Here is a 13,965-nt window from a genome sequence, read left to right on the forward strand (position 1 = left end):
CAGTTTTCCACCTTTAGACTCCCCATGTCTATGAGTTCTATAATCTTTCTGCAGGGAGAACATAAATACTGCTTGAAGAAGTTGGTGATTCAGGTCAGACTTAAAAGAACAATGAAATCTGGGTACCCGGTTATAAGTGATGACAATTCAGTCATACACAAATCTATAATTGAGCCAGAAGGCAAGGTAGGTGTTGTGTGCAGTATCAATAGCAATGTTCATTACAATGTTTACTATCCACAATATATTGCATTCATTAAACCCTTACCAACCAGGCATGTTTGGATCTTGGATCTTTGGATTATGTTTGGATCTTGGATCTTTGGATCTTTGGATCATAAAGGGGCTGTCCATCTGGAAATTTATGGCATATCAATAACTTATAAATGTCCAGATTGGACAACCTCTTTTCATATTCTCAGAGTCCAAGACCCATAACTTTTTTATTTTTCCATCAAAGACATTGTGACGGACTTGATTTGTTGCCAGATAAGTTGCAATTTTTACTGGTGCTAATCTGGGGCATGTACTTTGATTGATTACCTTTTAGACTCTTTCAGGTGGGAGGAGGGAATATAAAACAAAAAACAATAACTCCACAACTGATTTATCATTTTTGTGCCATTCAACAAGCTGCACACACATCCATTTTATTCTGTGTACAGTAGACCTTCTTAAAAAAATTATAATTTGAGAGTAATGTTGAGCGAACCCAAACTGTCAAGTTTGTCAACTTTGCGAGTTCTAGTACCCATACCCGAACCCAAACTTTGCTGGAAAACTTTGGGTTCGAGTTCGGTGTTCTGGCATTTAATAAAGCTTTTAAAAAGGCTGGAGGGCAGCCAATCAACAAGCTTTTAAGCTATGGCCACTTAGAAGCGGTCACAGCCATGCCTAGTAATGGCATGGCTGTGATTGGCATGTGCATCATGTGACCCAGCCTCTATACAAGCTGGATCACGTGTAGCACCACCCATCAGCTCTGAGTAGTTCAGTGGGTGACATATACCCATTTTTGGTGTGAGGTACACCTGCACTGCATACGTGACAGGGAAATTAATATAGTTAATCTGTCTGATTCAGTGGGTGACCTCAAAGAATGAGGAGAGCATCAAATAAGGGATGTGGCCCTGGTCATAGTGTTGCTGGTGCTGTTGGAGCTCCTGTTGCAGGGAGAGGACGTGGTTGATCTGTGACATCTACACACCCAAATGAAACACCTTCCTCAGGTGCATGTAGGCGACAGGACGTTCAGCGTAATTTTGTAGGCCCGAATACCAGTGTACGAATGGTGAGGCCAGAACAAGTAGAGGCGGTAGTAGATTGGATGGCTGACAGTGCCTCCAGTTCCTTCACATTGTCTCCCATTGTCCCCCCTGAAAACGCAGAGTTGGCACCTGCAGCCCATGGGCATCTGTCTTTCACCTCACCCCTTTGCAAATCAGCAAAGCAGTCTGAGCCCCAAGTCATGCAGCAGGTTCTTATGCTTTTTGATGACTCAGCTGGCGGGATTTCCGTGGGCCATCCACCTAGCCCTGCCCAGAAGTGGAATAGATTGAGTGCACTGATGCCCAACCACTTATGTTTCAGTAGGTGGACATGGGAGGACCACCGCAGCACGTCTCTGACGATGATGACGAAACACAGGTGCCAACTGCTGCGGCTTTCTGCCGTGTGTAGACCAGCAAGGAGGGCAGGGGTGAAGAGTGGGTGGAAGATGATGTGGAGGATGATGAGGTCCTAGACCCCAGATGGAATCAAGGTCATGAGAGATACGTGTGCAGTTCGGAGGAAAAGGTGGTGGTCACACAGCTCCAGCCGCACAGCAAAAGAGGGAGCCTGCCACTGCCCACCACACCCAGGGACTGAGCACACCAAAGCCTGGCTTGGCAGTTCTTCAGACAATGTGCTGACAACAAGACGTGAGTGGTTTGCACACTGTGCAATCAGAGCCTGAAGTGAGGCATAAATGTTCTAAACCTGAGCACCACCTGCATGACCAGGCATCTAAATGCAAAGCACAAGCTGCAGTGGAGTAAACACCTCAAAAATCACAAAAGATCTCAGGCTCATCTTGCTCCCTCTTCTGCTGCAGTCTCGGGCTCTTCCTCCCCCTCTGGAGTGACAGTGACACCTGCCACCCCGCAAACAGAGGATGTGGCAGCAACACCACCACCGTCACCCAGCATGTCCACACTGTCCCATGGAAGCTTTCAGCTGTCCAGCCCCCAAACACTGGAGAGGCCCACCCGCGATCCCTGGACCTGAAAGCCAGCATTTCAAAATTCCTGGCCTTTGAAATGCTGTTATTTCATCTGGTGGGGACAGAGACTTTTTAAAACCTTATGGCAGTGGCTGTTCCACAGTACGTGGTTCCCAGCCACCACTACTTTTCCAGGTGAGCAATCGCTGCCCTGCACCACCAAGTGGCAGACAAAATCAGGTGTGCACGGGCAGGGACTTTATATCTCCCTAACTGCACACTGGGTAAATGCAGTGGCGGCTGGGCCTGAGGCGGATAGCAGTTTGGTGCATGTCCTACTGCCACCGAAAATTGCAGGACATTTCTTGTTGCCTCCTGTTGCCTCCTCCTACTCTGCTTCCTCCTCTACCACCTCCTCATCCGGTCAGCGTAACACCTTCACCACCAACTTCAGCACAGCCAGCCAGACCCTGCTGGATCCCCGCTACAAGGATAACGTGCTGTCCTTATTCCGTCACTGGATCGTGATCGGAAGATGCGCGAGTACATGCACACGCTGGTAGACGCGCTGCTGATGGCATTCACACCAGACAGTGGGGGCTCAGTGGAAGCACAAGGCAAAGGTAGAGGAGGAGGAGGAGGAAGAAGTCGCCAACGCAGCTGGGGCATCGCCAGCACTTCAGAAGGGAGTGTTAGCATGGCTGAATTGTGGAAAAGCTTTGTCAGCACGCCACAACAACCAGCACCACCAGCTGATACAGAACGTCTTAGCAGGAGGCAGCATTTCAGCAACATGGTGGAACAGTACGTGTGCACATTCCTACACGTACTGAATGATGGGTCTGCCCCATTAAACTTCTGGGTCTCCAAATTGGGCACATGGCCTGAGCTTGCCCTTTACGCCTTGGAGGTACTGGCCTGCCCTGAAGCAAGTGTATTGTCCGAACGTGTGTTTAGCACAAAAAGGGGGGCAATCACAGACAAACGCAGCCGCCTGTCCACAGCAAACGTGGACAAGCTCACATTCATTAAAATGAACCAGGCATGGATCCCACAGGACTTGTCCGTACCTTGTGCTGAGTAGACAAGTATACTGGCCTCACCCAGTCATTGTTATACTCCAGCGCACTTTCTCTTTGCATTCTCTTTTCTATTTCCCAATGTTTTGGGGTCTTCCCAAATTTATAAAAAATATAAAATAAATAAATAAATAAAGGGAAAAAAATAAAAATAAAAAAACAACAAAAACAGTGCTGGCTACCTCCTCCTCCCCCTCCACCGCCACTTCCACCTCATACCCCACTTTGACCTCCACCTCCTAGTTTAAGAATATTATTTTTTATTTTTTTTCTATTCTATGTTATTTTAAGTGATTTCCTTATCACATTTTTTTGCAGGGCACCTATCCTGCTCTTACCCCCATTTTGCCTCCTTTTGCAGCCCTGTAGCTCTTACTACGACTATTTTACAGTTCAGGTCCCCATTGACTTCAATGGGGTTTCGGTTCAAGTTCGGATAAAGTTCAGTACCAAACCCAAACTTTGACCCGAAGTTCAGCCGAACCCGGCGAACCCGAACAACCATGGGCTCATCCCTATTTGAGAGCCATAACTTTATTTTTCAGTTTACAAAACTGTGTGAGGATGCTGCCATAATAATTACTTAAAGGGATTCTGTCACCAGGTTTCACCCCTGTCAGCTAAACATATGCTGATGTTCAGGGCCTCATCAGATTTCCTAATGTGGGCTTCTAAATGTGATCCGTAGCCTTATTTTACAAAAAAAAAATGGTTTTACTAACCTGTCACTCAAAGAAATAAGGTGCCCAAGGGGATGTCAAGGGATGCAAGGTGCCGGCCGCACCCACCGCCATTCGTGCCCAGCGCCGCCTTTCCAGACTTCTGCACCGCCTCCTAATCCTCTGTGCCGCCCCTCGCTCTCCCTCCATCCCCCCTCCCCCCTACTCCCTACTCCTGCTGTAAGATCTCGCGCGTGCGCACAGGGCTCTGCCTGATGCGCCCGTGCAGACTTCTCGATTTGGCTTCTTAAAGCGAAGTGCGCATGCGCCGGCACTTCGTTCAACCCAGGTATGACCTGCACTCTGGCGCCAGCCTCTCAGAGCCCTGTGCGCACGCGCAATATCTTACAGCAGGAGGTGGGGGGAGGGAGGGAGAGCGAGAGGCGGCACATAGGATTAGGAGGCGGTGCAGAAGTCTGGAAAGGCGGCGCTGGGCACGAACGGCGGTGGGTGCGGCCGGCACCTTGCATCCCTTGACATCCCCTTGAGCACCTTATTTCTTTGAGTGACAGGTTAGGAAAACCTGTTTTTTAGCAAAATAAGGCTACGGATCACATTTAGAAGCCCACATTAGGAATCCTGATGAGGCCCTGAAGATCAGCATATGTTTAGCTGACAGGGTTGAAACCTGGTGACAGAATCCCTTTAACACTAGAGATGAAAAATTTGATTCGCAATGAATCCGAATTTCCTCACGGTTTGTGGTAAAGAATCAATTTTTTTTCCTAAAATGGCTGCTGCACAGGTTAGGACATGGAGCAAGGAACTCTGGGAATGAATGATCACCCACAATGCCAGGCATGCAGCCAATCAGCAGCCAGCCCTGTGATGTCACAGCACTATAAATAGCCTCAGCCATCTTGGATTGAGACATTTTCCAGTGTACTTAATGCAGGGAGAGACGTCAGCAGGCACTAGGGACAGTGGTAGAAAAGACTTCAAAACTTTTAGTTTGCAGTATAGAAGTTCAGGGAAAGGATATGGAGTAATCATTCCACAGAATTGAGGCAGAACAGGGTTCAGTAGGGGAGTTTACAGCCTGGGTAATAGAAACAATCCTATTACACCTTGCTGCACTGACTGCGGATCCAAATTGCCATTATACAGCTCTGTAATTCCAGCAAACCGTTCTTGTTATTGGGATGCAAGTGCTGTTTGATACAGCCATTAGTGATGGACAAACATCAGCCGGGATGATTCACGAACGCGATCAAATGTTCGCGAACCGCAAGTTCGCGGCAGGCCCCATTCACTTTAATGGCAGGCGAACCTGAAAAACCTTCAGGTCATATTTTCAGCCACCAAATACTTAGTAGAAGTGCACAAATTGTCCCACAACATGGACAGTGCCATACTAGAGGGGGATCAATGACAAAAATTCCCACAATTTTTTTTTTATCTTAATCAGGGGACATTTTTATGTGTATTAAATGGAATTTCTCAGAAATGTGCCCTGCTGGAGCCTAGAAATTTTTTATTTTGGGCCTTAAAAATTAGGCATTCACCTGACATAAAATAAATTCTGATTATGATACGGTACATTATGCGATCAATGGATACAAATTTTACTGTAGGCCACTGGAGTACAGGCCCCAAACATTAGGCATTCACCGGACAGAAAAGATCAAGTGATTATGTGGCTGGATTTACATTAGGCGGTCGTTGCATAAAAATTGTAATGTAGGCCAGTACAAATACATGTCAAATACATATGTATAAAATAAATAAAAATATTAAATTGGATTAAAACCATGGCTAACGAAATCCCCCCTCTTGAAAAAATCCCTAATGATAATAGTTGATATTCGATAACACGTGGTCGTCACAGGTGTTGAATTCCTCTGAGGCCCCAAACATAAAAGGCCTTTTATGTCGCTGTATTTACATAAGACAGGGACCATTGTTTGTTCTTCGTGGTGTAGGAACAGACTGAGCTGTGGCTCTCGCCACTCAGCCTACAACCAGGCATGGTTGTGTGTGATAATGGCCGTAACTTGGTGGCGAATTTGGAGCTCGGCAAGCTCACACACATCCCATGCCTAGCCCACGTCTTAAACTTAGTGCTTCAGCTGCTTCTCAAAACCTACCCCAATTTGCCTGAGCTACTGGTGAAGATGCGCTGCTTGTGTGCACATTTCCGCAAGTCATCGACAGCTTTAGCCGGTCTGTCAACGCTGCAGCAGCGCTTTTACTTGCCAGCTCACCGGCTGTTGTGCGACGTGAGCACGCGCTGGAACTTCACGGCTTTGTGAGCGGCAGAGGGCAGTAGTGGAATACCATCTGCAACATGGTCGTCACCTTTCCAGTCAGCTTCCGCTAATCAGAAGCGAGGAGTGGGCCTGGATGTCTGACCTCTTTGACGTTTTAATAAACTTTGAGGAATCACATGCTCACATTTAAATGGGGGAAGAAGACATTACACAGGGTGAAAGCCAGTCCACCCTCCGTCCGTCTTCTCAGAGCGAATTGGACGATAAGGAAGAGGAGCAGGAGACGGTTGCGTCCGCTACAGAGGGTAGTACCCATGGAAGTTTAATTCCATCTGTTCAGTGTGGGTGGGCAGAAGAGGAGGAAGAGGATGAGGAAATGGACAGTCATCCTCCTGTTGATGACAGTGAAGTCATACCTGTTGGTACTCTGGCCAACATGGCTGACTTCATGTTAGGCTGCCTTTCCCGCGACACGCGCTATACGCATTTTAGACAACACGGATTACTGGTTGTTCACCCTTCTCGACCCCCATTACAAAGAGAACTTCTCATCTCTCATTCCTCTGGTGGAGAGAAGCAAAATGGTGCGATACCAGAAGGTCCTTGTTGAAAAATTGCACCAAAGTTGATAGGTCAGACATCCAAATGGATCGTCGCCGTCACAGAGAAGTGCATTCGCTTAGAAGTTATCTAGACTCAACAAAGCGGCAGCAGGCCCTCACCTACAAGTCCAGTCTCAGTAGCCAAGAGTCTGGTCAACAAAATCCTCACCATGTTGGCACACTGGGTGAATGTTGTGGAGGCCGGGAGCAAGTTGGCTGCTGGCGCCAGACTTGCCCTCCAATAGATCCTTGTTAACGGAAAGTGTACTCATTCCAATAACAGTGCCGATTAGGAGTGTTGTATTGTTAATTTATCATCACTACCTCCCCGAGTCGGGAGTGGGTAATTGCCGCTCGCCTGCTGCTTTCCTTGGATGCTTGTGATTTAATAACTTGACCCACCCTCTCTGGGTGGTTCACAATTATCAAAAAAAGAGTGGCAAGGCAACAACAGCCAATCAGATTTTAGCCATTGACCTCCCTTGGATGTGGTAGCCCTTTCTCAGGCTCCTTCTTCGGCATCAAACCCTGATTCCCAGTTACCCGTGATCACCATGGTAGGCGCAGAAAAGAACATCAAAAGTTGATAGGGCAGACATCCAAATGGATCATCGCCGTCACGGGGACGTGCAATCGCCCAGAGGTTATCTAGAGTCACCAATGCGGCAGCTAGCCTTCACCCCTAATGTTTTAGATGGTCAGATCAGCAGGCCCTTGCTTCAAATGTTTTTGAGGGTCACCAGCAGGCCATCAATAATCATTTTTCAAGGCTGTGTATGATGCCCTCCTTTATGTGTAACAAAGGGTGTTTTGGAGTGCCGGTTCCTTGTAATTTTTGTCAACCCTTTCACTTAGTGCATAGGCTTTTTGAGTGTAGGAGTCCCACTACCTGAACTATTTTACCACAATGTGAATGAGGCCCTCTATTAAGAGATATACAGTTTTTTTTTCCTCTAAAATTAATTATATTTTTCACTTTTGTGCACATTATTATCAGTCTGTAAAAGTGGCTTACTATTCGGACAACATAGTTTCCAGCAGCGACCTGCGAGTACAAGATGCATACAGACATCCTCCCCATGCCGTTCCAGAACCATTATGGTGGTGTTTCCATCAATTTCTGACATTTTCCTATGAACCAGGCACCCTCCCCTCTTCAGAGCAGGGGGTGCCTGGTTTAATGCTCGGGTTCTCCCATTGACTTTCATTATAATCGGGTGCTCGGTCGAGCACCCGAACATCCCGATGTGTTCGGCCCGAGCCCCCGAGCACCCGAGCACTACGGTGCTCGATCAACACTAATGATGGTAAAATGTCCGCCATTTTGTGTTTGTACCGGGGTCTATGTACGTTGCCACCCAGTACTGGTTCTTGCCCTTTATGCTTTTTATACGGGGGTCCCTCTTCAAACACTGGAGCATGAAGGCCCCCATTTTCACTAAATTGGAAGCAGTTGAATGGCCTGCTCATCGCCCAGGAGAATGTCTTCCTCGGTCTCCTCCCCCATCCACGGACAACACCAGGGATCCCAGAAAATTGTAAAGCCTGCTCTTATTGCTCCTCCTCCTCCCCCCAAGCACCATCCTCCTCTGACTCCTCTTCAGACTCCTGCTGACTTGTTTCAGATGGAGTGGCTCCCCCTGGGAATTCATTCAGCATTGCGACTTCCTCATCTTCCTGCTCCTCGACTGCTTGACCAATGACACAATGCAATGCATGCTCTAGAAAGAAGGCATAAGGTACGATGTCACTGATGGCGCCCTGGCTGTGACTGACCAGTTTGGTGATCTCATCAAATGGCCGCAGAAGTCTGCATGCGTCGCGCATGAGCAGCCACTGACACGGTGAAAAAAAAACAAGCTCCCCAGAACCTGTCCTGCCGCAGAGTTCATATAGGTAGTCGTTAACGGCACGTTTCTGCTGGAGCAGCCTATCAAGCATATACAAGGTGGAGTTCCAGTGCCTCGGGTAGTCACAAATCAGACGTCTGACGGGCAAGTGGTGTCGCCGCTGAACGTCAGCAAGGCGAGCCATGGCCGTGGTGTAAGATTTTATAAAATGGGCAGAGATTTTCCTGGCCTGCCGCAAGACGTCCTGGACCCTGGGGTATTTGGCAACGAATCGCTGCACGACTAAGTTCAAGACGTGTGCAATGCACAGCACGTGTGTCATTTTGCCCTGTTTCAGCACGCCTAGCAGATTGGCACCGTTGTCGCACACCACTTTACTAACTGTCAAATTAAACAGGGTTAGCCGCTGATCGGCCTGTGACCGCAGAGCTGAAAGGAGAGCAGGACCGGTGTGGCTCTTGGCTTCCAGGCACAACAGCCGCAGCACGGCAAGGCAACATCTCACCTGGCACGTTGAATAGTTTCTGGGAAGCTGGGGGGTGCAGCGGAAAAGGCAGTAGCATGGAAAAGGAGGAGTCAGCCGAGGAAGAGACGGAGGATGGAGTAGGAGGAGGAGAAGAAGAGGCAGGCCTGCATGCAATCCGTGGCGATAACACCAAATCCACATGGGTGCCACGGGTTGCATGCTTGACAGCCGTCAGAAGGTTCACCCAGTGGGCAGTAAAAGTTATGTACCTTCCCTGCCCGTGTTTGCTAGACCACATGTCTGTGGTCAGATGTATCTTGGCACCGACACTGTGTGCCAGAGATACATTCGCTTGGCACTGAACGTGGCCATATAGCTCTGGGTTCCCTTTCTGGGAGAAATATTTCCTTCCGGAGACCTTCCATTGAGGTGTGCTAATGGCCACAAATTTTCTAAAGGCCTCATAGTCCACCAGTTTATATGGCAGTAGTTGGCGCGCTATTAGTTCCGAAAAGCCAGCGGTCAGCCTTTGGGCAAGAGGGTTATCCGGTGCCATCAACTTTTTACGTTCGAACATTTGGGCCACGGAAGCCTGCCTTTTGCTAGATGAACGCGACAATGGCATGGTGGAAGGTGGAGTGGAGGACACATGAAAGGGGAGAGGAGAAGGAGAAGAGGTAGGACGTGGAGCGTCGGGAGTGTAGTTTTGTGGGTTCTGATGGCGTTGCTCCCACTGGGCTAAGTGATGGAAGGCCAGGTGCCTTCTTGAGGCAGTCGTCCCTAGGTGAGTGTTTGGCTTACCAGGACTTATGCGTTGACAGGCTGCAGATGGCAACACCATTGTCAGCAACTGACATGTTAAAAAAAGCCCACACTGCAGAGCCATGTGCCAGCGTCCTGGGAACGCCAGATGTGATCGTGCAAGGTGGATGGCTCACTCCAGATACATTTGCAGTCTGCTTTTTGCCTCCTGTGCACTGCGAGTTCTGCCTGCTTCTCCTCCTTCTCCTCCCTATCTGCTGCTCCGTCTTTCCCTCTAAACGCCCCTCCTCTTCCTCTCTTGTGGGCACCCACGTGATGTCCATCGACACGTCATCATCGTCACCTTCACCACCACTGACATTAGAGATCTCAGAGTAGTTAGCAACGGCGGGGAGCACCCTTTTTGGGCTGATCTGAGTGCTGTTGTCAGACCGCTTGGTGGCGGCCGTTGCTACCTCCTCTTCCTCATCCGATGCCAAGAATGTCTGCGCATCGGTAAGGTCTGGTAATGGATTGGAAAATAATTCCTCTGACTCGAGTGGAGGGGCTATGGTGGTGGGGGTGGTTGTTTTGGTGGTGTCTTTGGGGGTGCACACAGCATAGAGTGAGGAAGGTGCTGATACAGAGGATGAGGAGGGTGCAGAAGCGGAAGGTTGAGTGAGACACTCAACCAACTCTGGTTCGTCGTTTGATGTAGTCACATGCACCTTATCCAACTTCCCACTTAGGCTCCGGCCTGGTACTCCTGCCCGACCCCTACCACCCCTGCGGAATGGCCTGCCTCTTCTTCTGCCTGTTATTTTTAAAATGACCCTGTGACAAAGTCCCTATAGAAGAGCAGTATTTGTGGAAGCAGGTATATAGAACCCCTTAATGAGTATTTGCTGGAAGCAGGTATATAAAACCCCTTAATCAGTTTATTTTGGGGCGACAGGTATATCTCACCAGTTGCAATTAGTTGTTCCAATAGCGTTTGTCACTCTGTGCAGCTGCAGTATCGCAGCAGAACCGCACACAAATATTGCACAATCCAAATGCACTATATAGATAGTATATTATAGGTATATCACACCCCTGCCTCAATCAATTTTTTGGGGGGCAACTGGTATATCACACTAGTTGCAATTAGTTCTTCCAACAGCGTGTGTCTCTATGTATAGCTGCTGTATCGCAGCAGAACCGCACACAAATACTGCACAATCCAAATGCACTATATAGCTAGTATATTATAGATGTATCAGACCCCTGCCTCATTCAGTTTTTTTGGGGGGCAACTGGTATATCAAACCAGTTGCAATTAGCTCTTCCAATAGCGTTTGTCCCTCTGTATAGCTGCGGTAATGCAGCAGAACCGCACACAAATTCTGCACTTCATCTAAATACACTATATAGAAAGTATATTATAGGTACAGTACAAATGCACTATAATATACTGTACTTTGTTAGAAAGTATATTATAAGTATTTCACACCCCTCAGTATGTTACACCTATCGATAGATTACCTATACCAGTCCTTAAAAGGACTTTTGTGGCCCTATTAGCTAGCGTTTGGTGTCTCTAACAGTCTGTCCCTGCTCCACACAGCAACCTCTCCCTACACTGGCAAAAGACTGAATGTAAAATGGCGGCCAGATCGGGTTTATTTATAAGGTAGAGGGTGTATCCATGTGCTGAAACATCTCAATTGGCTGTCCTGTACCACCTGATGGATGTGTCATAGGTAAAAGTTCTGCACAATGTAAAAGAATATGGCGCCGGCGGAAATCCCCATATGTTCGTCGGTTCGGCGAACCGCGAACGAGCAAAGTTCGCCACGAAACGACAGCCAGGCGAACCGCAAGTCCATCTCTAACAACCATTAACAGGGTTTATTACAAGGAAATATTTCTATGTCTTATTTGCCCTTGTGCAGTGTAGTTATATGTTCTAAAGCATTTTTTGGCTTGTATTAGTGGGGAAAAAAGGGCTTATTAGCCATTGTGTGGTGAAGTGAGAAAATTGCAGCACTTTTTGTATGTATTAGTGGCAAAAAAATATATATTTTCCATTCAGCGGTGCAGTTATATTTTCTAAAGCCCTTTTTGGAGTGTATTAGTGACAAAAAAATATAGATTATTTTCCGTTCAGCGGTGCAGTTACGTGTAAATGTTCTAATTCCCGTTTTGGCATGTATTAGTGGCAAAAATATATATATTCAGTGGTGCAGTTACATTTTATAAAGCCCTTTCTGGCGTGTATTTATGGCACACAAAAAAGCATTTGCCGTCGTGTGGTGAAGTGAGAAAATTACAGCGATTTTTGGCGTGTATTAGTGTCAAAAAAATATATATAACTGAGACATGGCTGGATGATAGCTATGACTGGGCAGTTAATGTACAAGGTTACAGTCTGTTTAGAAAGGATCGTCAAAACCGGAGAGAGGGAGGGGTTTGCCTTTATGTAAAGTCCTGTCTAAAGCCCACACTCTGGGAATATATAAGTGAGGGACATGAACATGTGGAGTCACTGTGGGTAGAGATACATGGAGCTAAAAACAACAATAAATTACTAGTCCACAGGAAATCTACTACTAAACGAGATAGACCAGGCGGCAAATCATAATGAGGTGGTTATTATGGGGGACTTCAACTACCCAGATATAGACTGGGAAACTGAAACTTGTATATCTCATAAGGGAAACAGGTTCTTGGCAATAACCAAAGACAATTACCTCTCCAAACTGGTTCAGGACCCGACTAGAGGGACGGCCATACTGGACTTAGTATTAACCAATAGGCCTGACAGAACAACAGACGTGCAGGTTAATGGACACCTGGGAAATAGTGACCATAAAGTAATAACCTTCCAATTATCATTCAAAAGAGCGTTTCTACAGGGAGGAACAAAAATACCAAACTTCAAAAAAGCTAAATTTAGCCAACTAAGAGAGGCCATAGGCCTAACTAACTGGGACAAAGTCCTCAAAAATAAAAATAAAGCCACAAAATGGGATATCTTTAAAAACATCTTAAAATCTCATTGTGAGAGGTACATACCGTATGGGAATAAAAGGTTAAGGAACAAAAAGAAACCAATGTGGATAAATGGAACTGTAAAGAAAGCAATAAATGACAAAAAGAAAGCATATAAATCACTAAAACAGGAGGGTAGCAATGAAGCACTGAAAAACTATAAGGAAAAAAATAGAACATGTAAAAAACAAATAAAAGCGGCCAAACTAGAGACCGAGAGATTAATTGCCAAAGAGAGTAAAACTAACCCTAAAATGTTCTTCAATTATATAAATGTTAAAAAGTATAAATCTGAAGGTGTCGGCCCTTTAAAGAGTAATGAGGGGGGAGTCGCAGAGAGTGACGAGGAGAAAGCAAAGCTGTTAAAAAAAAAAAAATTCTCCAATGTATTTACTGAGGAAAATAAACTGTCAGATGACATGCAGAATGTAAAAATAAATTCCCCATTAAAAGTGTCCTGTCTGACACAGGAAGAAGTACATCAGCGACTTAAAAAGATTAAAATAGACAAATCGCCAGGATCGGATGGCATACACCCCCGTATCCTAAGGGAATTAAGTAATGTCATAGCCAGACCATTATTTCTGATATTTGCGGACTCTATACTGACAGGGAATGTCCCACAGGATTGGCGCATGGCAAATGTGGTGCCAATATTCAAAAAGGGTCCAAAAACAGAGCCTGGAAACTATAGGCCTGTAAGTTTAACATCTGTTGTGGGTAAACTGTTTGAAGGTTTTCTGAGAGATGCTATCTTAGAGCATCTCAACGGAAATAAGCAAATAACGCCATATCAGCATGGCTTCGTGAGAGATCGGTAATGCAAAACTAATCTAATCAGTTTCTATGAGGAGGTAAGTTCTAGACTTGACAGCGGCAAATCAATGGATGTCGTATATCTGGACTTCTCCAAAGCATTTGACACTGTACCACATAAAAGGTTAGTATATAAAATGAGAATGCTCGGACTGGGAGAAAACGTCTGTATGTGGGTAAGTAACTGGCTCAATGATAGAAAACAGAGGGTGGTTATTAACGGTACACACTCAGATTGGGTCACTG

The 13,965-nt window shown here is 46.5% G+C and overlaps 1 protein-coding gene across 2 annotated transcripts in view; it reads left to right on the top strand.

Moving 5' to 3' along the window:
- LOC120997972 (probable cation-transporting ATPase 13A4) overlaps nt 1-13,965 on the top strand; it is a 458,422-nt gene that overhangs the window by 66,225 nt on the left and 378,232 nt on the right. For both annotated transcript variants that reach the window (XM_040428359.1, XM_040428360.1), the window contains exon 3: nt 55-186. In XM_040428359.1, the coding sequence (XP_040284293.1) occupies nt 55-186 (132 nt within the window). The remainder of the gene's footprint in view (nt 1-54; nt 187-13,965) is intronic.

This window comes from Bufo bufo, chromosome 4 (genome assembly GCF_905171765.1).
Source record: "Bufo bufo chromosome 4, aBufBuf1.1, whole genome shotgun sequence".
Taxonomy (NCBI): domain Eukaryota; kingdom Metazoa; phylum Chordata; class Amphibia; order Anura; family Bufonidae; genus Bufo; species Bufo bufo.